The sequence below is a fragment of the Heterodontus francisci genome, chromosome 38 (genome assembly GCF_036365525.1).
Source record: "Heterodontus francisci isolate sHetFra1 chromosome 38, sHetFra1.hap1, whole genome shotgun sequence".
Classification (NCBI taxonomy): Eukaryota; Metazoa; Chordata; class Chondrichthyes; order Heterodontiformes; family Heterodontidae; genus Heterodontus; species Heterodontus francisci.
Window position 1 is genome coordinate 10,799,914 of NC_090408.1, and position 26,741 is coordinate 10,826,654.

General features: G+C 43.5%; 2 protein-coding genes across 6 annotated transcripts in view; both read left to right on the forward strand.

The window, feature by feature from the left end:
• The window catches only part of LOC137352386 (inactive cell surface hyaluronidase CEMIP2-like), a 162,758-nt gene that overhangs the window by 128,155 nt on the left and 7,862 nt on the right, over positions 1-26,741 (forward strand). For 3 of the 4 annotated variants that reach the window (XM_068017718.1, XM_068017720.1, XM_068017721.1), the window contains 3 exons: positions 2,068-2,250; positions 10,215-10,437; positions 12,382-12,483. In XM_068017718.1, coding sequence (XP_067873819.1) covers positions 2,068-2,250; positions 10,215-10,437; positions 12,382-12,483 — 508 coding nt within the window. Of the gene's footprint in view, positions 1-2,067; positions 2,251-10,214; positions 10,438-12,381; positions 12,484-13,243; positions 13,306-26,741 lie in introns of those variants that run through there. The other variant, XM_068017719.1, reaches the window with a different exon arrangement.
• Positions 1-26,741, forward strand: part of cemip (cell migration inducing hyaluronidase 1) — a 268,013-nt gene that overhangs the window by 88,425 nt on the left and 152,847 nt on the right. The window lies entirely within an intron of this gene.

A 26,741-nucleotide genomic window follows, 5' to 3' on the forward strand; every position in this document is an offset into this window, starting at 1 on the left:
CTAAAGCAAAGCAAAATGCCTGTTATGCACCAGTATACAATGGTTAGCATGAATATGGCTCCCTTGTTCAACGCACCTCACTCATAATGCTCACGTGAGTATAACAGTAGCTTCATTAAACGACATGAGTGTTCTGATGGGTTGCCTAGCTTGATATGATCTCTCTCCTGGGATGGGGAACATCTCTCACTGACTTCCTAGTGAGCTATTTAAGAACAACAATAGCATTCTGGTAGGGATCTAAGCCAAGAAATGGTTCACGATATGTCATAGTAGGGAGTAGGGATGCTGCAATGATCCTTTCTACTCTGTGAAACATACAATTCTGCTTGGTGATTGAAGTGGAACAGTATTGGAGAACCAATACTGTATTGGGGATCTTCGAAACCCGCACCACGTAGGGATTGTTGTATCAATCAGTTCATCTGCTCTAAGAATGTACATTGGTGGAGTAGACATGACTGGGATGTGCAGTCCTTAGCCTCTCAGAGGAAGTGAAGTACAAATATCTTGGGCTGTCAGTGTTGCCTGTTGTACGACTCAGGTTAAATCCACTGCTAAAAAGAAAAAGGACGCATTTCTTTAACACCATTCGTGACCTCAAGACATCCCAAAGTGCTTCACAGCCATGAAGTTCTTTTGAAGTGTGGTCAATGTTGTAATGTAGGAAAGACTGCAGCCAATTTGTGCATGGCAGAGTCCTATGAACAGCAATGTGCAAATGACCAGATATTCTGCATGTGATGTTGGTTGAGGGATAAATAGTGACCAGGACACCAAGGAGAACTCTCCTGTTCTTCTTCAGAATTGTGGCAGAGGATCTTTTACATCCACCTGTAAGGTCAGATAGGGCATCAGAGTAATGTCTCGTGTGAAAGATGGCACCTGAAACTGTGCAGTACTCTCTTGGTACTGTACTCTCTCTACTATACTGAAATGTTAATCTGTATTAAATGTTTAAAGTCTAGAGAAGGACTTAAATCCATGACCTTCCAACTCTGAGGTGAGAGTGCTACCACTGACCCAAGACTGACCCCTGTGCTGTGGAGCTGCAGTCAGGGAACATGGTTTAGTTTAGTTATACAGCACTGAAACAGGCCCTTCGGCCCACCGAGTCTGTGCCAACCATCAACCACCCATTTATACTAATCCTACACTAATCCCATATTCCTACCTGTCCCTATATATTTCCCTACCACCTACCTATACTAGGGGCAATTTATAATGGCCAATTAACCTATCAACCTGCAAGTCTTTGGCATGTGGGAGGAAACCGGAGCACCCGGAGGAAACCCACGCAGACACAGGGAGAACTTGCAAACTCCGCACAGGCAGTACCCAGAATCGAACCCGGGTCCCTGGAGCTGTGAGGCTGCGGTGCTAACCACTGCGCCACTGTGCCGCCCTTGGCAGTTGGCAATTTGATGCTATATCATTGCAGGCCTTTCTGTGACTGGTGCTCTATCCAATCCTTTGCTCACAGGAAGAGCCAGTGTTCGGTGAATTTACCCTACAGTGTAATCCCACACGTGACTGTAATGACCCACTATTGCCATTGTTGGAATTGTATAGTGAGTTACAAAAATCCTATCAACCACAACTGGCTGCAAAATGTGTTTCATTTATTGCTTTCTGGACTTGTCAGATCTAGACCAGTGTTTTGCCAAATACTGCACAGATTAAAACATCCTTTAAATGTCAAAAGCTTCAGCAACTGCTGCCTATTATAAATTGTTTTGTGTCGTCCAAAAAACCTGAAATAAGCGACTTTGAATTAAGAGTTGACTGCACTGTACAATTGAGGACTCCCCCATCCTTATTGGGGTGCAATTCCCCCATCACTAAAGTGGAGGGTAGATAAAAGTATCTTTTCCGTTTAACAGAAATACTGAGTGACATCTATGCTACCCTTACCCTGCAATGTCACATGAGCAGTTAGTATTCTGCTTCCAATGTATTATTTAACAGAAAATGCAATTTGTTTCAAGTGTGTTTTCCAATGTAAAATGAAATGCCAGTTTCACATTGTGGAAGCCTAACAACATGTTGTTCCTCATATTATTACAGAGGGAACTGGATCCAAATTGGCCTTTGTTATCCCAAGGGAACAGTTTTCAAAATCATGTCTGATATAAACCAACGATCGAGTGGAAGAGTGCACAGTGTGAAACGGTACAAAGCAGCATCATCTTTCAATATGCTGCAGAAAAACCCAGACAAGAGTCTGTATTACTTTGACAGCAATTCAGGGTAGGACCACATCTTATTTTTACTTTGGTGACACTGGGGTTAATTTTAATTCTGGGCAATGTAAAATGGGCGCTTACAGATCAGCCACTCAATATGCATCTCACCTGATTTTCTCTCCCACTGAACACATGTGTATAATGGATGGTGAATTCAAATTGTCCCATTTCACACCATCACTCAGAGTTAAAATGATTTCAATGTGTCTGTTAGTGGTTTGAATGCATGGATATCTTCGCCAATTGAAGATCTGTGCAAATGGGCTTGGGGAGTCCAAAGGCCTTGCTCATTGTTAGTTTTCTTATCTTGTTCCGTCAGTGCTGCAGATATCTATCTTCATGCAGTTTATGGAGGGCTCTGACCAGCTTACTCCTCTACAGTTAGCATTTCCTAGGTTAGATGTAAGTTTCATGTTGTGGGTTGACACAATGGGGTGGATTCTGTTGGTTCTGTGCTAGGATTCCTTTGCAAATGTGCACTCCTTGCTGCCCGATTTCCCTGTGTCCAGGTGATCAACACATGCAGGATAGGACAGGAAAAATCAACCCCCCCGCCCCCCGAACCCCCATGTCAGCCTCCAGAACGTGGGCTTTTCATTGGCTGCAAGAGTCACTGAAAACTTTTCACAGAAAAGTTGCTCCTTGTAGGCAAGCAGAGGGAGAAAGTTTTTTGAAAATACTTTCTGCTTAAAATAGAGAGTAAACGTTAACTAAAAGAGAAGGAACAAAAATACACACAAATAATTGAACAAATGTAGAGTCTATTTTAAAATCCATACTTATTCATCTCCCCATGATGCAGGAATTTCCTCAGAGCTGCTCATGTTCCAGTGCTGTAAACTTGGCAGATGTAGGACAGAAGCACAAACTTGGAGTGCTTTGTGCTTTACAGTCAATTCACACCGTCTCTGTACTAATGCTTTGTCTTTCAGCACACTATTAACATACCGTTTGCCTTTGTTCCATGACCTTCTGGTCAGTTATTCTCAGTGACCTTGTCCTGTCAACACCTTCTCTTTTGTTATCTCTTGCCGCACCCCCACTTTACTTGCTTAAAACCTTTTACATTTCTAATATTAGTCAGTTCTGAAGAAGGGTCACTGACCTGAATCGTTAACTCTGCTTCTCTTTCCACAGATGCTGCCAGACCTGCTAAGTATTTCCAGCATTTCTTGTTTTTACTTCTTTTCTCTAAGTTTTTCCCTCCGTCTGTCTCCTCTCTGTTCTGTGTGTCTTTAAATCTCTTCCATTCTCACTCATGTTCCGAAGTTCCCAACTTGCCTTTTTAAAGCAAGATGGCAGCCAATATGTAGTGGGTCCGAGGAATCTGAGAGGAGCATCTGGCAAGAGAAAGTAAGGGACAGGGAATGGCAGGGCAGGTGATGTGTTGCGGCTGCAGTATGTGGGAGCCGGTGGATACCAGTGTGATCCGTGGCAAACATGTCTGTAGTAAGTGGCTGCAACTTGAGGAGCTTCGACTCAGAGTCAGTGAGCTGGAGGCTGAGCTACAGACACTGCGATGTATTAGGGAAGGGGAAAGTTACCTGAACACTTTGTTCCAGAAGGTCGTCACACCCCTTAAGATAACATTGTCTTATTTGGTCAGTGGTCAGGGACAGGAAGGTGTGACTGTGAGTGAGGCAGGTAAGGAGATCAAGAAGGCAGAAGTGGAGGAGCATCAGCCCTTGTAGGCCTTTGCCCAGTCCAACAGGTTTGAGGTTTTGCCAGCTTGTATGGATGACAGCGAGGGCTGCAGGGTGGATGAGCAAACTGACCATGGCACCATGGTACAGGAAGCCATTCAAGCGGGGAAAATAAACAGAAATGTAGTGGTAGTAGGAGATAGTATAGTCAGAGGGACAGACACAGTCCTCTGCAGCCATGAGCGAGAGTCCAGAAGGCTGTGTTGCCTGCCTGGTGCCTGGTTTCGGGACATCTGCTCAGGGCTAGAAAGGAACTTTCAGTGGGAGTGGGAGGATCCAGTTGTCATGGTCTACGTGGATACCAACGACGTAGATAGAATACTTGGCATCAAGTGGCAGGACCGTATCTCCAACACAGAAGTCCTCGAGGCGGCCAACATCCCCAGCTTGTACACACTACTGAGTCAGCGGCGCTTGAGATGGCTTGGCCATGTGAGCCGCATGGAAGATGGCAGGATCCCCAAAGACACATTGTACAGCGAGCTCGCCACTGGTATCAGACCCACCGGCCGCCCATGTCTCCGCTTTAAAGACGTCTGCAAACGCGACATGAAATCCTGTGACATTGATCACAAGTCGTGGGAGTCAGTTGCCAGCGTTCGCCAGAGCTGGCGGGCAGCCATAAAGACGGGGCTAAAATGTGGCGAGTCGAAGAGACTTAGTAGTTGGCAGGAAAAAAGACAGAGGCGCAAGGGGAGAGCCAACTGTGTAACAGCCCCGACAAACAAATTTCTCTGCAGCACCTGTGGAAGAGCCTGTCACTCTAGAATTGGCCTTTATAGCCACTCCAGGCGCTGCTTCACAAACCACTGACCACCTCCAGGCGCGTATCCATTGTCTCTCGAGATAAGGAGGCCCAAAAGAAGAAGATAGGACTAGGAAAGAGGTTCTGCATAGGGAGTATGAACAGCTAAGGGCTAAAGTAAAAAGCAGAACCTCAAAGGTGGTAATCTCTGGATTATTACCTGAGCCACAAGCATATTGGCATAGGGTAAATAAGATTCGAGAGCTAAATGCGTGGCTCAATGATTAGTGTGTGAGAAATGGGTTTCGCTTCATTGGACACTGGGGCAAGTGGTAGCTGTATTGTTGAGGTGATCTTCACCTGAACCATGGTGGGACCAGTGTTCTGGTGAGTCATATAACTAGGGTGGTAAAGAGGGCTTTAAACTAAATAGTGGGAGTGAGGGATCAAGTGAGGGAAGAGATGATAAATTAATAAGAGAGGACAAGGCAAGGGAGCAAGGTAGCAATAAGGGAAATAATAATCAGTGTGTCTGGAAGGTACAGAATGTACAAAATTAAATGTGTTCAAGCAGCTAAGGCTAGAGGTTGCGTGAATAGTAAAAAGATAGAACTAAAGGCTCTGTATTTGAATGCGCGTAGCATTCATAACAAAACGAATGAATTGATAGCTCAAATAGAAATAAGTATGTGTGATCTGATAACCATTACAGAGACATGGCTGCAGGAAGACAAAGGCTGGGACCTGAATATTCAGGAGTACATGACATTTTGGAAGGGCAGGAAACTAGGACAAGATGAAAGGATAGCTCTGTTAATTAAGGATGACAGTACAATAGATAGAGGTGACCTTAGTTCTAAAAATCAAGATGTAGAATCAGTTTGGGTAGAGATAAGAAATAATAACGGTAGAAGTCACTTGTGGGAGTAGTTTATAGGCCCTAACAGTAACCACACTGTAGGACGGGGTACACAGGAAGAAATAATGGGGGCTTGTGAGAACGGTATGGCGATAATTATGGGTGATTTTAATCTACAGATAGATTGAACAAATCAGATCAGCAAAGGTGGCCTGGAAGATGAGTTCATGGAATATTTTCAGGAGTTTCTTAGAGCAGCATGTTTTCGAGCCAACCAGAGAGCTGGCTACACCAGATCTGGTAATGTGTAACGAGACAGGATTAATTAATGACCTCATAGGAAAGGCGCCCCTAGGTAGCAGTGATCACAACATGATTGAATTTCGCATTCAGTTTGAGGGTGAGAAGAGTGGATCTAAGACTAGTGTTTTAAACTTAAATAAGGGTAATTTTGTGGGTTTGAAGAAAGCACTGGCTGAAGTAAACTGGGAAATTAGGTTAAGGGATAGGTTATTAGAGATGCAGTGGCAGACATTTGAGGAGATATTTCGTAACACTCAGCAAAGATACATACCAGCGAGAAAGAAAGACTCCAGGGGAAGGACACACCATTCCTAGCTAACTAAGGAAGTTAAAAATAGCATCAAATTGAAAGAAAGAGCGTACAATTCAGTGAAGAGTAGTGGCAGTTCAGAAGATTGGACAGAATATACAAGAAGAGTAAAGAATGACTAAAAGAATAATGAGAGAGAAATTAGAGTACGAGTGAAAACTATCTAGAAATATAAAAATGGATAGTAAGAGTTTCTACAGATGTATAAAAAGGAAAAGAGTAAGTAAAATGAGTGTAGGTCCTCTCGAGAATGAGTCCGGGGAGTTAATAATGAAAAATAAGGAAATGGCAGAGGAATTGAACAGATATTTTTGCATCTGTCTTCACTGTAGAGAATACAAATAAAATCCCAGAAATAATTGTGAATCAAGGGTTGAAAGGGAGGGAGGAACTTGACACAACTACCATCAACAGAGAAAGGGTACTGAGAAAATTATTAGAACTAAAAGCTGACAAGTCCCCATGTCCTGATGGACTTCATCCTAGGGTCTTAAAACAAGTGGTTGCTGAGATAGTGGATGCATTGATTTTAATTTTCCAAAATTCTCAAGATTCTGGAACCGTCCCATCAGATTGGAAAATAGCAAATGTAACTCTGCTATTCAAGAAAGGAGGAAGACAGAAAGCAGGAAACTACAGGCCAGTTAGCTTAACATCTGCCATAGGGGAAATGCTGGGATCTATTATTAAGGAGGTTATAGCAGGTCATTTAGAAAATCTCAATGCAATCAGGCAGAGTCAACATGGTTTTGTGAAAGGGAAATCATGTTTGACTAATTTATTAGAGTTCTTTGAGGAAGTTACAAGCAATGTGGATAAAGGGGAACCTGTGGATGTGGAGTACTTGGATTTCCAGAAGGCATTTGACAAGGTGCCACATTGAAGGTTACTAAACAAAATAAGAGCCTATGGTATAGGGGGAAACTTATTCATATGGATGAAGGATTGGTTAGCTAACAGAAAACAGAGTAGACATAAATGGGTCATTTTCAGGTTGGTAAGCTGTAACTAGTGGAGTGTCACAGGGATCAGTGCTGGGGCCTCAACTATTTACAATCTATATCAATAACTTGGATGAAGGGACAGAATGCGTGGTTGCTAAATTTGCTGATGACACACAGATAGGTAGGAGAGTAAGTTGTGAAGAGGACATAAGGAGTCTGCAAAGGGATATATTTAGGTTAAGTGAGTGGGCAAAGATTTGGCAGGTGTATTATAATGTGGGAAAGTGTAAACTTGTCTACTTTGGCCGGAAGAATAGAAAAGCAACATATTATTTAAATGGGGAGAAATTGCAGAACTCTGAGATGCAGAGGGATCTGGGTGTCCTAGTACACGAAACACAAAAATTTAGTATATAGGTACAGCAAGTGATTAAGAAGGCAAATGCAGTGTTGTCATTCATTGCAATGGTAATGGAATATACAAGTAGACATGTTTGCCACAGTTGTACAGGGCATTGGTGAGAGCACATCTAACGTATTATGGACAGTTTTGGTCTCCTTACTTAAGAAAGGATATAATTGCATTGGAAGCAGTTCAGAGAAGGTTCACTTGACTGATCACTGGGATGAGAGGGTAATCTTATGAGGAAAGGTTGGAGAAGTTGGGTCTGTATTCATTGGAGTTTAGAAGGATGAAAGGTGATCTCATTGAAACATATAAGATCATGAAGGGACTTGACAAGGTGGATGTTGAAAGGATGTTTCCCCTTGTGGTAGAGACTAAAACTAAGGGGCATAGTTTAAAAATAAGGGGTTTCCCATTTAAGAGAGAGATGAGGAAAACATTTTTCAGAGGGAATGAATCTGTGGGACTCTACCCGGAGAGTGGTGGAGGCCAGGTCATTGAATGTTTTTAAGGCAGTGGTGGTAGAGGCAGGAACCCTCACAACATTTAAGAAGTATTTAGATGAGCACTTGAAACGCCGTAGCATACAAGGCTACGGGCCAAGTGCTGGAAAATGGGATTAGAATAGAAATGTGCTTGATGGCCGGTGCGGACACGATGGGCCGAAGGGCCTGTTTCTGAACTGTATAACTCTATGACTCAGAGGTAGACAGATTCTTGACCAACAAGGGAGCCAAAGGGTATCGGGGGTAGGCAGGAGAGTGGAGTTGAGTCCACAAACAGATCAACCACTATCTTATAGAATGGCGGAGCAGGCTCTTGTGGCTGAATAGCCTACTCCTGCTCCTAGTTCGTATGTATATAGTTATTGTCATAGAGTCATTATCCACAGAAGGAGGCCATTCAGCTCATTGACTCCATGCTGGCTCTCTATAGAGTAGTTCCAATCAGTCCCATTTCCCTGCTCCGTGCCTGTAGTCCTGCAAATTTATTTCCTTCAAGTGTCCATCCAATTTCCTTTTGAAATCATTCATCATCCCTGTTTCCATCACCCTCGTGGGCAGCAAGTTCCAGGTCATTACCACTCGCTGTGTAAATAAAGTTCTTCCACACGCACCCCTTATATCTCTTGCCTAAAACCTTAAATTTGTGTCCCCTAGTCCTTGTACCATCAACTAATGTGAACAGCTTTTCTTTGTTGACCTTATCTAAACCTGTCATAATCTTGTACACCGCTATCAAATCTTCCCCTTAATCTCTGTTGGTCCAAGGAGAACAACCCTGGCTTCTCTAACCTAACCTAGTTGCTAAAAATCCCTCATTCCTGGAACCATTCTGGTAAATCTCCTCTGCACCATCTCCAGGGTCCTCACATACTTCCTAAAGTGTGTTGACCGAACTGGCCATACTCTAGTTGCGGCCAAACCAGAGCTTTATAAAGGTTCAACATAACTTGCCTGCTTTTGTGCACAATACCTCTAATTATGAAGCCCAAGATCCCATAAGCTTTGCTAATTACTCTCTCACTACGTCTTTCCACCTTCAAAGATCTATGCACATGCACCCCCAGGTCTCTCTGTCCCTGTATACTCTTTAGAACTGTGCCATTTACTCTATATTGCCTCTTCTATCCCTTCTGCCAAAATGCATCACCTCACACATTGCTGTATTAAATTCCATCTGCCTAAGAAAGTGAGGGGATAGGAGCCAGGAGGAGGAAAGTGCATTTTGAGGTTGGCTTGAAGTAGTGAGTGCCTGGAATTGAGGGCGGGCTGGTGGAGCTGAGATGTAGGGGAGTTGGTCCCTTGGAGCAGTGAGGGAAGAGGTAAGTGGGGTCCAGGAACTGCCCACAGAAGCTGGGGTGCGAGGCTTGGCAGTATTCATGGAAAATGGATCTATGAGTACTCTGCGTGTAGCTAGGTTTTGGGGCTTGGCAGGGACTGCCAGTGTTTGGGTCCGTTTGGTCAGGAGACCAGAGTTCTGGGAGAATTTGAGGTGTGGGCTGTTGGAGCAAAGGTGAAATAGTGATCTAGGAACTGGTGCCTTTGGGGGTGGGGGGGGGGGGGGCGGGTGCGGGGGGGTGGAGGGAGTGGGGGTGTTGGGGTGTAGGTGGAAGAAAGGGCTTAAGCCTCAAGTTGCAAGAACTCAACTTGGGAGCTGGGACACAGAGATTGGCTGTGGCTGATGTATCAGAAACAATTGGAGGCCATAAGGATATGTAGAGCAGCAGCCAAGCGGGGTTCTGACAGCACTGTGGAGAAGAGAATAATTATACCATGAGTGATTTCAGGACTAAGCAGTGAGTCATTCATACACCAAGGCACAAACATCAGGAGGTTCGGGGAGAAATCAGCCCAAACAAAGGATTGGACCTCCAGCATTCAGGAGAAATGGGAAAGCTAGAGGCCTCTGAAAGGGACCAAATGCCTATTTCAGGAAGCCGCCAGGGACATCTGAAAAATGGCTCAACCCAAATATTGGGTCTAACGGCTTTCAGGCTTCCATTAGGCATCAGACATCCCCGCAATTGGGCCTCATTGTGCCTATTTTACATCAGTAAAGACGGGCACAATGAGGCCCACTTACTAATCCCGATGGTCACTTATTCTGTTTCACAGTTTATAGTTTGCTGAGCGCGGAACGTGTGCCAATAATGACTTTTTCCACTGCTCACTTCAATTTTCTTGGTTCCTGTTAGGATTCTTTTTATTATCCTTCAAGCAAAGCATGTTCGGAAAGGTCACAGTTACTGCTCCAAACACGGCTGTGAACGGGTGAAGATCTTGGCGCACATCATCTCCTGGGAAACCAGCGACTGCTTGCGGACGGGCCACTCAGTGAAACACACAAGCAAGCCGGGCCGTCTCCTGACTCTCACTGGGCGAGTTGCTGCTCCTTGTAGTTGGTGTGGTGCCCCACAGGTATGCAGTCCACATTAAGTGGCACTTTTCATGGAACACTGGGTAGGTGAGGGAAGTGGATGTTTTGCCTGGTCCTATGCCCAGGGCATCAAATTCCAGGTAGAGTATATTGAGCTTGGACAGGGGGCAGTGCAGATTCAGCAAAATGATAACAGGGCTTAAAGGGTTAAATTATGAGGACAGGTTGCATAATCTTTCCTGATATTCCCATGAGTTTAGAAGATTGAGGGGTGATCTAATCCTCATTAAAATGGTAAAGGAATTTAACAGGATAAATACACCAAAACTCTTTCCTCTGGTGAGTGGATCCAGAACAAGGGGACATATAATCTTAGAGTTAGGCTTTGCAAGAGTGAATTCAAAGAAGCACCTCTTCACACAAAGGAGAAATATGGAACTCTCTCCCTCACAAAAGGTTGTAGATGTTGGGGTCAATTGAAGTGTTCAAAGCTGAGATTAGTAATTTTTTGGGGGGGTTAAGTGATATGGAGCAATGGAGGACAAATGGAGTTGAGATCAGCCATGATCTAATTGGATAGCAGAACAGACTCAAGGTGTTGAAAGACCTTCCCCCATTCTAGTGTTTCTACAAATACAGGGAAATTGGACAGGAAAGAATACAAAACTGTAAAGGACTCTGCCCAGTTTTCCTTCAATTCATTTAAATGGTGAGGAAGATTGGTTGGGCTTCTTTAATGGGTATATGACCCTATACACCCAGTTTCCCTGTATTCGCTGTGCCAGTCATAGGGTCAGGAAAATCCACCAGAGTATGAACATGTTCTGCATTGTGTGAATTGTGAAGGATTATGCACCTTCTTACTTGGCTTTTTAATATTACCAATTGTTAGAGGTAACATAAGTAATCCCTCGCTCTGAGTGGGAGCCTAAACTTGAAGAGAGAGCAGATTAGAGATATGGCTCCAATACTGGTTTCCAGATTCTGTTAGCATTGTAGAGTCATTGCAGCATAGCAGGAAGCCATTCATTGGCTCCCTTTGAATCAGATGAAAGGTCACAGAACTGAAACGTTAACTCTGTTTTTCTCTCCACAGATGCTGCCTGACCTGCTGAGTATTTCCAGCATTTTCTGTTTTTGTTTCAGATTTCCAGCATCTGCAGTATTTTGCTTTTGTATTAGTGTTCACTGTAAGCCCATTACCACCCACAACTACCTTGACTACACTTCCTCACACCCTGCTTCCTGTACACTTCTCTCAAATCTTTACAATCCATGTCCTCCCGCCTATAGTAACAAATGCCAAACCAGATCCACTTCTGCATAAAAGGCCATGTCCTATGGCTTACTGTGAACAGTGTCACAGGAGATTCCCTAGCTTCATTCCCTAGATTGTTTTCACTGGAACGACGGAGGTGGAGGGGCGACATGATAGAGGTTTACAAAGTTATGAGCGGCATGGACAGAGTGGATAGTCAGAAGCTTTTTCCCAGGGTGGAAGAGTCAGTTACTAGGGGACATAGGTTTAAGGTGCGAGGGGCAAAGTTTAGAGGGGATGTGCGAGGCAAGTTTTTTTACACAGAGGGTGGTGAGTGCCTGGAACTTGCTGCCAGGGGAGGTGGTGGATGCAGATACAATAGCAACGTTTAAGAGACATCTTGACAAATACATGAATAGGATGAGAATAGAGGGATACGGACCCCGGAAGTGCAGAAGGTTTTAGTTTAGGCAGGCATCAAGATCGGCGCAGGCATGGAGGGCCAAATGGCCTGTTCCTGTGCTGTACTGTTCTTTGTTCTTCCTGAGAATAACAATTCTGAGTTTAGAGGGTGTTGCTTACTTTTTACTGTGAAATGTGCCAGAAATCATATTTTAAGAGGCCTCTGTATTTCCTAGTCTGTTTTTTAGTAACAAGTGAAAACACTAAATGTTCTTCATGATATCGAGTATGAGATGGTATTAAATATATCTCTGTTGTATCCCAGGTTGCTATCACAAGTGATCCACACAGAACATACATCAGAGTCCAGATACAATCACAGAGGAGAGGAGACATCCAAAATGGATATAAATTCTCTTTCATTAAGGTAATGGCAGTTAGTTGGGTAATTTTAAATTTGGTTTTCTCTTCAAATTGGAACTTTAATGGTACATCCAAAAGGACAAAACAATTATTGTCTTGAATTTCATTTAATTATTTTGACAAAGTATTTTGATACACAATTACGCATGTCAATATGAGTGAAGAACTGCTTCTGTTTTTAACCTGAATTTACTTCATATTGTGGAAATGGCTTATTAACAACCAAATAATGCTCAACAGGGTCTAGGATTCAACAATGAAGGGAAAGTTAGCTGAGGATACGCTAGTCTAGTGTTTAGGGTACTAGATTAACTTGTGAGTTTGAATTCTATTGTGGCAAGCTGGGGAGTTAAGGTTAATAAATCCTGGTGGGCTGATTAGAGGGCAGGGGACCTGCCACACAGACTGGCTTACATGTGACTCTAGTCCCACTCAGTGTGATTGACTCTTACTGCCCTCACGGCAAATAGGGATGGGCAATAAATAATACCTTGCTACCATTGTCCACATCTCAAGAACAAATAAAGGCAAAAACTTGAATGAATACTCTTTCAAATGTGCAAATTAATAACAAATCTGAGCTCTGAAACTTCAGCTGGGGAACGGCTGCAGAAATTTCAGCCACTGATTATATGAACACAAACCCAGAAGTTTGAGTGCGAACATTTATTTCTAAATAATCAGTTGCCAATTTATTGATCCTATTCTTTATATTTTTGTTCTTCGGATGAGACGTTAAACCGAGGCCCCTTCTATTCTCTCAGGTGGATGTAAAAGATCCCATGGCACTGTTTTGAAGACGAGCAGGGGAGTTGACCCCGATGTCCTGGCCAGTATTTATCCCTCAACCAACATCAATAAAAATCCATTATGTGCTCACTTATTTCATTTGCTATTTGTGGGATTTTGCTGTGCAAAAATTGTCTGCCGATGTTCCTACATTATAATAGTGACTGCACTTCATTGGCTGTAAAGCACTTTGGAATGTCCTGAGGCCATGAAAGGTGCTCTATAAATGCAAGTCTTTCTATTTTATAACTATCACTTAATTTTAGGCAGCTATTGTATGGTTAAGTGTTTGAGCCCTACATCAATGCATGGTATGACACTGGTGTTTCAGAGGCTGTTCTTTATCATTTCTACTGCATATATCGAAAACATCTTGATTAGTTGATGCCGATCTGCTTCCTTCTTCTACTTGGCTGAATTGTGTGCGGAGAATCTTCTCCTGGATGCAATAATGGAATAGTCCAGCTAAATTCATGATGTGTTTGGAAAGATGGATGCTGCATCCAAGAATTCTGATGGCAGATTTCCAGTGCCGTCTGAAAGCTTTCATTTTCCGTCGGCCTACAGCTGTAGGACTCTTCAGATCTGCCAGAAACGTTCTTCAAGTGAGTTATTACAGATGCCCAGATACAAGGTTATGTGTCAGTTGTTTGTACTATTAAGATTAGAAGGGGTAACAGTGCAAGCTTGGGGGTGGGGGTGGAGGCTGCAAGTTACAGGAGAACTGGGGGTGGCAGTGCTGCAGGAAGGGAGAAGAACAGATGGAAACTATAAGAGAAGCATCTATGAATAAAGTGACACTGCTGCTAGCATTCAGCATTTGTCTGTTCTAATATAACCCTTGTGCTATGGGGCTAGTATAGGAAGAGAAGGAGGCCATTCAGTCCCTTGACCATGTTCTGCCATTCAATTAGATCATGTCTGATCCCTACTGTAACTCCATTTACCTGCCTTTGCTCCATATCCATTGATACCCTTACCACACAAAAATCATTCGCTTTCAGTCTTAAAATTTTGATTACAACTGCAACCTCCTCAGCCTTTTGGTAGAAAGTTCCAGATTTTCACTAGTCTTTGTGAGGAAAAAGTGCTGATCGATTTCATTCCTAAATGGCCTAGATCTAATTTTAAGATTGTTCCCCCTTGTTTTTGATTGCCCCACTACTGGAAATTAATTCTTTCTATCTACTCTGTTGAATCCTTTCATCATTTTAAACACCTCATTTAAGTCTGACTCTCAGCCTTCTGGACTCAGGAATGCAAGCCAAGTTTATGTAACTTGTCCTTACAATTTAACCCTGTGGGCCCAGGTATCATTCTCCTGGATGGTGTACTAGAAGCAGCCAGCGATTGGAGGAAGTTATGGTAGTTTATCAAGGAACAAATGGCAGGACCAAGACTAAATCGTAATAGAAAGGGAAGCGTTTAAAACCAAATCAATTCCTTCTCAGTAAAGCAGAGAAATGGTGTAGATGGATGACACCTTCCAACCCTGTGACCTCTGCCACCAAGGGGAAGGTTCCAGTTGTGGAAATATTCAAGGGTGCTTCACCTGGTATTTCCCTACATAGATTCATAGAATGGTTACAGCCATTCGGTCCATTTTGTCTGTGCTGGCTCCCTGCAAGAGCAACTCACTGAGTCCCACTCCCCTACCTTTACTCCGTAGCCCTGCAATTTTTTTCCTCTTTGGATAATTATCCAATTCCCTTTTGAAAGCCATGATTGACTCTGCCTCCAGCACACTTTCAAGTAGTGCATTTCCAGATCCTAATCATTTGCTGCGTAAAAAGGTTTCTCCTCTTGTCGCAATTGCTTCTTTTGCCAATTACCTCGAACCAGGGTCCTCTGGTTCTTGACCCTTCCACCAGTGGGAACAGTTTCTTCCTAGCTACTCTGTCCAGACCCCTCATCATTTTGAACACCTCTATCAAATCTACTCTTAATCTTCTCCAAGGAGAAAAATCCCAGCTTCTCCAATTGATTCACGTAACTGAAGTTCCTCATCCCTGGAACCATTCTCATGAATCTTTTCTGCACCTTCTCTAAAGCCTTTACATCCTTCTTAAAGTGTAGTGCCCTGAACTGGACACAGTACTCCAGTTGAAGCCGAACAAGTGTTTTATCCAGATTTATCATCACTCTCTTACTTTTGTACTCTATGCCCCATTTATAAAGCCCAGGATCCTATATGAGGGGAGGTGAAGAGGAAAATAAGACTGGCAAAGATAGAATATGAACTTAGAATGGCAGTCAACATAAAAGGAAACCCAAAGAACCATACTGGCATGTAAATAATAAGTGAGTAATAAGAGGAGGAATGGGGCCTATTATGGACAGATTGGGGCCTATTATGCTTAGCGGCACAGGGCAAGACTAATATACTTAATGAGTACTTTGTATCAGTGTTCACTAAGGAAATGGAGGCTGATAAAACATCAGTAGAAGCAGAGAGAGTAGAGGCAATGAATAGGATAAAAATTGAGAGGGTCAGGTACTAAAAAGGCTGTCTGTGCTTAGGGTAGGTAAGTCACCTGGTCTGGATGGCTTACAACCCAAGTTGCTAAAGGAAGTGGGGATGAGATAGCGGAAGGGCTTGCCGGAATCTTCCAATCTTCCCTGGATACGGGGGAGGTGCCAGAGGATTGGAGCGTGGCAAATATGACAGCCTTATTCAAGAAAAGATGTAAGGACTTCTAGCAATTACAGGCCAGTTAGTTTAACATCAGTGGTGGGTAAGGTTTTAAAAACCAAAACCAAGGAAATTATCAATGGACACTTAGAGAGGTTCGAGTTAATTAAGGATAGCCAGCATGGATTTGTAAAAGTCATGCTTGACTTATCTAATTGAATTTTTTGATGAAGTAACAGAGAAAGTTAATGAAGGGCATGCAGTAGATGTTGTTTATTTGGATTTTAAGGAAGCATTTGATAAGGTACTACATAAAAAGCTGGTTAAGAAAATTGAGGCTCATGGAACAGGAGGGTCAGTGTCCAATTGGATAAAAAATTGGCTTAAGGACAGAAAACAGTGAGTTGTAGTTTTTTAGACGAGAGGATGGGAGACAGTGGTGTTTCCCAAGGATCAATGCTGGGACCACTGTTTTTTTTGCTTCATATAAATGACTTGGATCTTGGAATACAGAGTAGAATCTCAAAATTTGCTAACGACACCAAACCTGGAGTTGCAGCAAACAGTGAGGATGGTATGAACTGCCTGCAACAGGCCATAGATAGGCTAGCAGAATGGGCAGAGAGGTGGCAGATGGAATTTAATACTGACAAATGTGAGGTGATGCATTTTAGCAGAAGGAATAGGGCGAGGCAATACATACTTAATGGCACAGTTCTAAAGAGTATGTGCAGGAACGGAGAGACCTGGGGGTGCATGTGCATAGCTCTTTGAAGGTGGCAGGACATATTGAGAGAGTGGTTCATAAAGCATATTGGATCTTGGGCTTCATAAATAGAGGCATTGAGTATAAAAGCAGGGAGGTTATGCTGAACCTTTATAAAGCTCTGGCTAGGCTCCCAACTGGAGTGGCGCAATGGTTAGCACTGCAGCCTCACAGCTTCAGCAACCCGCGTTCGGTTCTGGGTACTGCCTGTGTGGAGTTTGCAAGTTCTCCCTGTGACCGCGTGGGTTTCCGCCGGGTGCTCTGGTTTCCTCCCACAGCCAAAGACTTGCAGGTTGGTAGGTAAAGTGGCCATTGTAAATTGCCCGTAGTGTAGGTAGGTGGTAGGAGAATTGAGGGGAGGTGGGGATGGGGTAGGGAATATGGGATTCATGTAGGATTAGTATAAATGGGTGGTTGATGGTCGGCATAGACTTGGTGGGCCGAAGGCTGTATCTCTCTATGGACTATTGTGTCCAATTCTGGTCACCACACTTCAGGAAGGATGTGAGAGGGTGCAGAGGAGACTTATCAGAATGGTTCCAGGGATGGGGGATTTTAGTTCCAAGGTTAGGTTGGAAAAGCTGGATTAGCTCTGTAGAACAAAAGAGGTTGAGGGGAGATTTAATAGCAGTGTATACGATTATGACAGGCTTAGTTAGACAAGGAAAAACTGTTCCCGTTAACAAATAATACTCAGACTTGGGGGCACAAATTAAAAGATGCAGGGGGAATATCAGTAAGCACTTTTTTACAGAGCGGATAGCAATGACCTGGAACTCGCTGCCCACAAGGGTGGTGGAAGCAGAGATGGTCAATGACTTCAAGAGGAGGTTGGATGGTCACCTGAGAGAAATAGACTAGCAGGGCTATGGGGATCAAGCCAGGGAGTGGGACTGACTCTGTGGAGAGCCAACATAGACTTGATGGGCTGAATAGCCTCCTTCTGTGCTGTATGTGACTCTATGCTTTATTAACTGCTTTCTCAAGCTGCCCTGCCACCTTCAATGATTTGTGCACTTATCCCCCAGGTCCATCTGGTCCTCTACTCCCTTTAGAATTGTATCCTTTATTTTATGTTGCCTTTCCTCATTCTTCCTTCCAAAATTAATCACCACGTTTCTCTGCATTAAATTTCATCTGCCACTTGTCTGCCCATTCTACCAGCCTGTCTATGCCCTTTTGAAGTTTATCACTATCCTCCTCACAGTTCACAATATTTCCAAGTTTGGTGTCATCTATAAATTTTTAAATTGTGCCAAGTCTAGGTCCTTAATATACATCAAGAAAAGCAGGGGTCTTAACACCGACTCAACTATATACCGTCCTCCAGTCCGAAAAACCATCATTCACCACTACTCTCTGTTTGCTGTCACTCAGCTAATTTTGTATACATATTGCTACAGTCCCTTTTATTCCATGGGCTCTAACTTTTCTGTTGAGCCTGTTATGTGGCACTTTATCAAATGCCTTTTGGAAACCCATGTACACCACATTAACCGCATTACCCTCATCAACCCTTTCTGTTACCTTATCAAAAAAACTCAAGCAAGTTAGTTAAACACGATTTGACCTTAACAAATCCATGCTGGCTTTCCTTAATTAATCCATATTTGTTGAAGTGACTGTTAATGTTGTCCCAAATTATCGTTTCTAAAAGCTTTAACACCAGAGAGGTTAAACTAATTGATCTGTAGTTGCTGGGCTTATCCTTACACCCTTTTTTGAACAAGGGTGTAACATTTGCAGTTCTCCAGTCCTCTGGCACTGCCACTGTATCTCAGGAGGATGGAAGATTATGGCCAATGCCTCCACAATTTTCACCCTTACTTCCCTCAGTATTCTTGGATGCATCTCACCCAGTCCTGGTGGCTTATTAACTTTAAGTACAGACAGCTATCTAATACCTCCTTTGCATCAATTTTTAACCCATCCAGTGTTTCAACAACCTCCTCTTTCACTTTGACTTGGGCAGCATTTTCTTCATTAGTAAAGACAGATGCAAAATACCCATTTAGTACCTCAGCCATGCCCCCTGCCTCCATGCATAAATCCCCTGTTAGGTCCCTAATCCACCCACTCTTCCTTTCACAGCTCTTTTACTATTGATATGCCTATAGAAGACTTTTGGTTTCCCTTTTGTTAGTTGCCAGTCTATTCTCATACTCTCCCTTTGCTTCTCTTATTTGTTTTTTCGCCTCCCCTCTGAAATATCTATACCAGCCTGATTCTCAGTTGTACTATTCACCTGAGATCTGTCATATGCACTCTTGTTCAGCTTAACCTTACTCTCTATCTCTTGTGTCATTCAGGGAGCTCTGGATTTGTTTTCCCTACCTTTCCCCTTGGTGGGAATGTACCTCGACTGTACCCAAACTATCTCCTCTTTAAAGGCAGCCCATTGTTCCATTAAAGTTTTGCCTGCCAATCTTTAATTCCAATTTACCTGGGCTAGATCCGTTCTCACCCCATTGAAGTTGTCTCTTCCCCCAATCCTCTGGATTGTTCCTGGTCCTTTTCCATAGCTAACCTAAACCTTATGATATTATGATCACTGTCCTCTAAATGTTCCCCGACTGACACTTGATCCACTTGACCCACCTCATTCCCCAGAACTTGATCTAGCAATGCCTCCTTCCTCATTGGACTGGAAACATACTGATGTAGAAAATTCTCCTGAACATACTTCAAAAACTCTTCCCCTTCTCTGCTCTTTACTATTACTATCCCAGTCTATATTAGGATAATTAAAGCCCCCCCATTATAACTACTCTATAATTCTTGCACCTCTCTGTAATTTCCTTGCAAATTTGTTGCTCTATATCTTTCTTGCTGGTTGGTGGCCAACAGAACACAGAGTAGTGTAATGGCATCTCTATTGTTTTGAACAGTGTAAGCCACGGCACTATTTGAGAAGCCAGGTACTTCCAAATCTGGAGGATTGCAGACTCCAATGTGTATTCTGCTCCTCTATGGTACAGCACGCTGACAATACACTGTGTCCCCCTGTAATCAACTTCTATCCTGCAGCGTAGAAAGAAAATTGATTGGGCGCCTACAATTAAAACCCAGCATACAGCTCAACGAGTTAGGATGCAGATAGTTACACTTGAGAAGTAGCTACAAGAAATTAGTTATTCTCCAGCTGAAGAGTATTTTATCACATAATGTGACAAACAATTTACTGCACCTTATTATAAACATCAGAGTAGATAACCAACATTGAGATTCTGAAAATACTGCACTTAGTCAACTATGTATTGCTAAATCAGAGTCTTTTAGAAGGAATCTCAAGATAACCTCTGGATTGCTGCAGCAAAGAGCCGGTACTGAAGTAATAGGCTGAATGGCCTCCTTCTGTGCTCTATACATTTATGGTTCTATTTAAATTCTGTTATGTTTTCCCGACATCACCACACATGCCAGTTCAGTTGTGATTTCCCTTTCATTTTGTTCCATCTCATTTGTCAATAATTCATAATTGAGAATGAAGTAACTTTCCACGAATAAACCGGGAGCTCAAACTGCTGCAGCTGGCAACACGTCCTGCACATGTGGTTATCCAGGACACGAGAAGCACATCAGCACCCTCTAACATTCTGGAACGTAAATGCTTCAGCTACACCTCGAGATTCTAGTAACTAATTTCTACCGTATTATGGAAAAGCCCTGATATCAGAAGATGCCTCACCATGACTTCCAGTATCAGCAGGGACTCTAGCAGATTGAAGATTCCTCATGCGAATGAGCTCGTATGTGTTGAACAGTTTACAAAGCTTTCTGGTGACAGCGATATAATAGAAGAGGGAACAAGTTTCAAGAAGATGAGACCGATAAGCTGACCGTGGAATGAATGTGCGGGGATGGTTGGAAAAATTAAAGCTAGATAGCAGGCTGGTACTATACTGGACCCTGGCAGGGAGCTGAGGGTTTTAGTTAGTGCACTATTAAAAGGCACCTAGTGGGTGATTCCTGCAGACTGTGCTTTAAAATGCTGGGCAATGAGCATACAAGAGACCAAGAAATCTAAAAACGCCGAGAGTGAGGTTTTATTTACCAAGGTTTGTTGGATCATGGAATGCTTTACCACAGGGAGTGGTTGAAGCAGAGATCACTGCATCTTTTAAGAGGAAGGGAAACTTGGATAAAACATTTAAATAGTGGAAGACATGGCACTATAGGGAGAGGCCAGGGCAGTGGGATTAGTTTTGGATTGATGCAGCAAAGACTAATAGGCTGAACGACCTCCTTCTGCGCTCTACACTTTTGTGGTTTTATTTAAATTCTATTATATTTTCCAACATCGTCACGCATGCCAGTTCAGTTAAGATTTCCCTTTCATTTTGCTCCATCTGATCTGTCAGCAATTCATAATTCAGAATGAAGTAACTTTCCACAACTAATTTTCTGCTATTTCGCGAGCTCACAGCGAACCCCACTAATTAATCTAGATCGTATATTACACATGCCATCAACTAATTATCTTGAGATTCCATCTAAAAATGTCTGATTTAGCAATACATAGTTGACTAAGTGCAGTATTTTCAGATGCTTTGTGTATATGCTTCTGTTATCTACTCTGATGTTTATAATAAGGTGCAGTAAATTGCTTGTGATGAACTGCTGTTCAACTGGAGAGTAACTAATTTCTTGTAGCTAGTTCTCAAGTGTAACTATCTGCATCCTAACTAGTTGAGCTGTATGCTGGGTTTTAATTGTAGGCGCCCAATCAATTTTCTTTCTATGCTGCAGGATAGAATTTGATTACTGGGGACACAGTGCATCATCAGCGTGCTATACCGTAGAGGGGCTGGAGTCTGCAATCCTCCAGCTTCTGAAGTACCGATGCCGATGATAGCAGTGCCAACAGGGAGGGAGTGGCTGCCCCGCCAGACACTTCGTCACAGAGAGAGAGAGAGAGATTCACTCAGACCACACACTCACAAGCTTCCTCGTGGCCATTGGGCATTACAGCCAAGGCCAGTATTTATTACTCATCCCTCTGATACGACTGAGTGGCTTGCTGGACTACTTCGGAGGGCATTTAAGAGTCAACCATGTTGGTGTGGGACTGGAGTCACATATTGGCCAGATTGGATAACGGTGGCTGGTTTCCTTCCCAATTGGACATTAATGTACCAGTTGGGTTTTAAGAACAATCAGACAGATCCATGCTCACCTCTACTGATACCAGCTTTTTTATTTTCTTATTAATGAACTAGTCAAACTGCCAGGTGCATTAGCAAAAACAGATTACCCACTGATTCAGAGGCACTGGGGGTAATGGTAACTCATGGCAATAATCTAAAGCAGGCAATATTGGATTGGCTGCCTACTATACAGCATGTCTGATCGTCTTTTCTCTTGTAATCAATGATGTAAATCCATGGATAAAGGTTAACATTACCTCCCTGTCTGAGGTACAGGCAAACAAGTACAAGGCAGAAGGGAAATGAAATCCAGTGCATGATAGACTTGCCTCAAATTTTTATTTAATCTAATTTGTGAATATTAATATTGCGAATACTATAGGGATCATTTTACCAGGCTAACCTGCCAGGAGGGTCCCTCTTGCCAACAATGAAAATCTGAAACTTTGGCACATGATGCCAATTTAATCACAACATCATGGGCAGTGCATGCCCAAATTTCTGATCTGTCTTGTGAGGCTCCTGGCAAACAGCAGAGTCATCACCTAGCCTCCATATGTGTAAAGTGAGGCCATATTGGATCAATGGCTTGGGGAAACAGAAGATGTAATATAATTTTAAATTCATCTTTATCTTTGATTACTACTATCTGTATGTGGCCATCTCCAGTGCTTGGAAATTACCATTTTCTGAGGATATATTGCTTGCCCCTCCCAGAAGGCAGATTCTGCAATTCCAAGGACCCAGTGAGAGGAGCAGGATGGGATATGGAATGCACCCTCCCCCGTCTTTACAAAAGAAGGCAGCGTAGAACTTTGTTACGTTGTATTTACCATATTAGTACTGGGGAATTAGAGACTGCCTGGGGAACCGAATGGGACCACCTGAGGCACCATATCATCATAGAATCTTACAGCATAGAAGGAGTCCATTCAGCCTGTTGTGTCCGTGCCAGCTCTCTGCAAGAACAACTCAGCCAGTCCCACTCACTGTCTTTTGCCCGTAGCCCTGCAATTTTCTTTTCTTTTCAGATGCTTTTCCAGTTCCCTTTTGAAAGCCATGATTCAATTTGTCTCCACCAGACTCTCAGACAGAGGATCCCAACCACTCACTGCGTGGGCAGCACAGTGGCACAGTGGTTAGCACCACAACCTCACAGCTCCAGTGACCCGGGTTCAGTTCTGGGTACTGCCTGTGCAGAGTTTGCCAGTTCTCCCTGTGACCGCGTGGGTTTCCTCTGGGTGCTCCGGTTTCCTCCCACATGCCAAAGACTTGCAGGTTGATAGGTAAATTGGCCATTGTAAATTGCCCCTAGTGTAGGTAGGTGGTATGAGAATTGAGGGTAGGTGGGGATGTGAGAGGGAAATGGGATTAATGTAGGATTTGTATAAATGGATGGTTGATGGTCAGTGCAGACTCATTGGGCCGAAGGGCCTGTTTTGGTGCTGTATCTCTCTATGACTCATGTTATCTTTGGTAGTTTTGCCATTCACTTTAAATCAGTGTCCTCTGGTTCTCGACTCTTCTGCCAATGGGAAAGGTTTCTCCTTATCTACTCTGTCCAGACCCCACATGATTTTGAACACCTGTATCAAATTTCCTCTCAACCTTCTCATTTCTAAGGTGAACAGCCCCAGCTTCTCCAATCTACCCTCATAACTGAAATCCCTCAACCCTGAAACCGTTCTCATGAAGCTTTCCTGCACCCTCTCCAATGCCTTCACATCCTTCCTAAAGTGTGGTTTCCACAATTGGACACAGTACTTCAGTTGAGGTTGAACCAGTGTTTTATAAAGGTTCACCATAACCTCCTTCCATTTGTACTCTATGCTTCTATTTATAAAGCACAGGATTCCATATGCCTTGTCAAACTGCCCTGCCACCTTCAATGATGTGTGCACATATACTGCCAGGTCCCTCTGCTCCTACACCCCCTTTTGAATTGTATGCTTTATTTTATATTGCCTCTCCTTGTTCTTCCTCCCAAAATATATCACATCACACTTCTCAGCAATAAATTTCATCTGCCACGTGTCCGCCCATTCCACCAGCCTGTCTATGTCCTCTTGACGTCTATCACTATCCTCCTCACAGTTCACAATACTAACAAGTTTTGTGTCATCCGTAAATGTTGCAAGTGTGCCCTGTACACCCAAGTCTAGGTTATTAATAAAAATCAAGAAAAGCAGAGGTCTTAATACCGATCCCTGAGGAACACTCCACTATATCCCCACCCTGCAGTTCGAGAAACAACTGTTCACCACTATCCTCTGTTTCCTGTCACTCAGTCAACTTTTTATCCATGCTGCCACCTTTTCTCCCCAGGTCCTTCCGAGGCACTAGGACTGTCTGACGATGTGGTTGTCCACTGGCATCTCTAGAGGCAGCTGTGCCACAGCAGTGGGTGCTGCCAAGCTCCATCTATTCCTGTCCATGATCAAACTGAGTGCTGTCCAATGTCTCTGAACCTTTTCCAGCAATCAGCGGAAGTATGGCGGCCAGAAATGAAATCCACATTTCATGTCTTTCAGACAGTTGTGATTCACAATGTGTTTGATTCCACAACTCCGAGAGCTCAGCTAATTACAGAAGCTTGCTTTTACTTGCAGACATTCTGTAATATAAACATGTCATTAGTTTTCTAGAATTGAGATACAGAAGAACCAGCTGTGTGTGAAATGACCCGTTCTTATGACAGGCTGTTTTGGAATTGTATTACAGCATTAGACCTCACAGGCCAAAAAGCAGATCTGAAGATCACCAACATAACATTGGAACTTTCCCTAACAAAACCCCGACAATTTCTTTCTTTGACTAACATGTATGAGGATCTTTCTGGGGGATGCGTTTCCATTTTGTTATGAATCAGCGATATGTTTCAGAAGAATGGGGGGAATTTGTGCTGGCGGTGGGGGTCCCGACGTCGGGGGAAACTGATGCCGAGATCACTACGTTACTTCTTCTACAGAAGGCCTGCAGAATTTAGTGGCACTTAACTGGACACCACAGGCCTTCCATAAGATTTAGGACCCTGTTGCCAGATGTCCCGGCCTTGCAGAGCTGCCGGCCAATCAGAGGAGTCCCAGAGCTGGGTAATTGTGGCTGCAGCAGGAAGAGGCCCTTAATTCGGGGTTAATTACCCAGTTAAGGACTAAATTTTGGTGGAGGCAGGACCCCCCTCCATCATCCGACTCAATTTTATGCTCCCCCCGCCTCCAAACCTGCTGCGGGGGAGAAAGCATAAAATTCCACCCCAGTTGTCAGAGACAAGCTTGTTTCCCTGGTATTTCAACACTGTTCAGAGGAGGAAATTGGGAGGCATTTGGGGGACCACAGGCAGTGAGAAGGTGTATGGGACGATGGAAGATGAGATCTTCAATGGAGGCTTCTACATTGGGAGGAATAATGAGGAGGCATGATAGAGGGGCATAAACATATTGGCTGAATTTTACAGCCCCCTGACATCAAGCACTGTGGCTGGAGTTGGGGATGGGGGACTGGAAAATGCCTCCGGCAGAAGCCCGGCTTGGGCCTCGACGCTGAGAAGGCCCAGCCTCTTGGTGGCCTCCCCGCCGCTCGGTGTTGGGAGCCTCATTTCAATACTTATAATTATTTAGATAAATGAGTTGATTACTTACCTGCTCCCGCCATCCATCCCAGAGCGATATTGGTGTCGGTGGCCGGCACTCCTGCGCCTTTGGTCCCCGTCCGGGGATCCGAGGCGGTACACTGGTGGGGAGGGGGGAGCAGGTACGTTTTTCAGTGCGGGGGTGGGGAGCGCCATCAGACTCATTTCATTGGTGAGAAGAGGTAAAGTTTAAAGTTTATGAACTTTGGGAGCGGAAGGTCAGGTGCACAAGGTGAGTGTTTTTTTGTGGCGGGGGGCAAGTTGCATTTTATGGTTATTGGGGAGGCTGGGAGAGGGGAAATTTACATGGATTTAAATTTTTCATTACAGTTTCCCTTAAATATCTAAATTGAAAGTTAGGGCTCGAAGCCCTTTAATAATGGCCTCAGCGCCTGTGCCAAGGGGACGGGCTGCCAGTGCCCCCCACGTCATCGTGGGGGTGGCAGGGGTGTCTGCCCCAGCCATTTAAATGAGCCGCCATGTTTAATATCGTGGCGGCTTCGCGACATGCGGTCCTTACGGGCGGACTGCCATTGCTTACATCAGCTGAAGTGTAAAATGCAGCCCTTTACTATGTTTCTTCCTTTTTCCTTTCTTTTACCTGATATTGGCTGCCACTGCTGCTTTTCTGTACTAATATCAGGTATGCTTTTATTTAGTTGGGTGAAGCTGTTTAGGAATGGGAATGGCATTTGAAGCTGTCATGGCTGGAAAAAATTAAACATCATCAGAGCAGTATATGTTTCTGTACATGTATATTTCTGATTAATTCTCAGAATGTAGGCAAGACTGCTTTTTCTTGCCCATCTCTAATGGCAATGAGAAGGTGGTGGCGGGCCTTCTGTTTGTTATAACTGCGTGTTTTGCTGGGTTATTTCAGAGAGCAGTTAAGAAACAATCACATTGGTGTATGACTGGAGTCACATATAGGCCCGACCGAATAAGGAAGGCAAGTTTCCTTCGCTAAAGGACATTAGTGGGTTTTAACAATGATCCAACATCTTCATAGTCGCTTTTACTGATACCAGCTTCTTATTTCCAGATTTTTTTTAAACTGAATTCAAATTTTCAAACTGTCATGGTGGAATTTGAACCCATATTCGCTGGATTACTTGTCTGGTAACATAACCATGACACCACCATTAACAATCATCTCAGCATAGTAACTGATGAAAACTTTTGTTTCAATAGTTAATTGTTTTTCAATCAATTGGAAGTTAGGTTGGTCAAACTAACCCAATCAGGTTGAGTTTTCTAAACATGACTGAAATGGTTGTTTTTTTTGTATTGGAGAATTTCA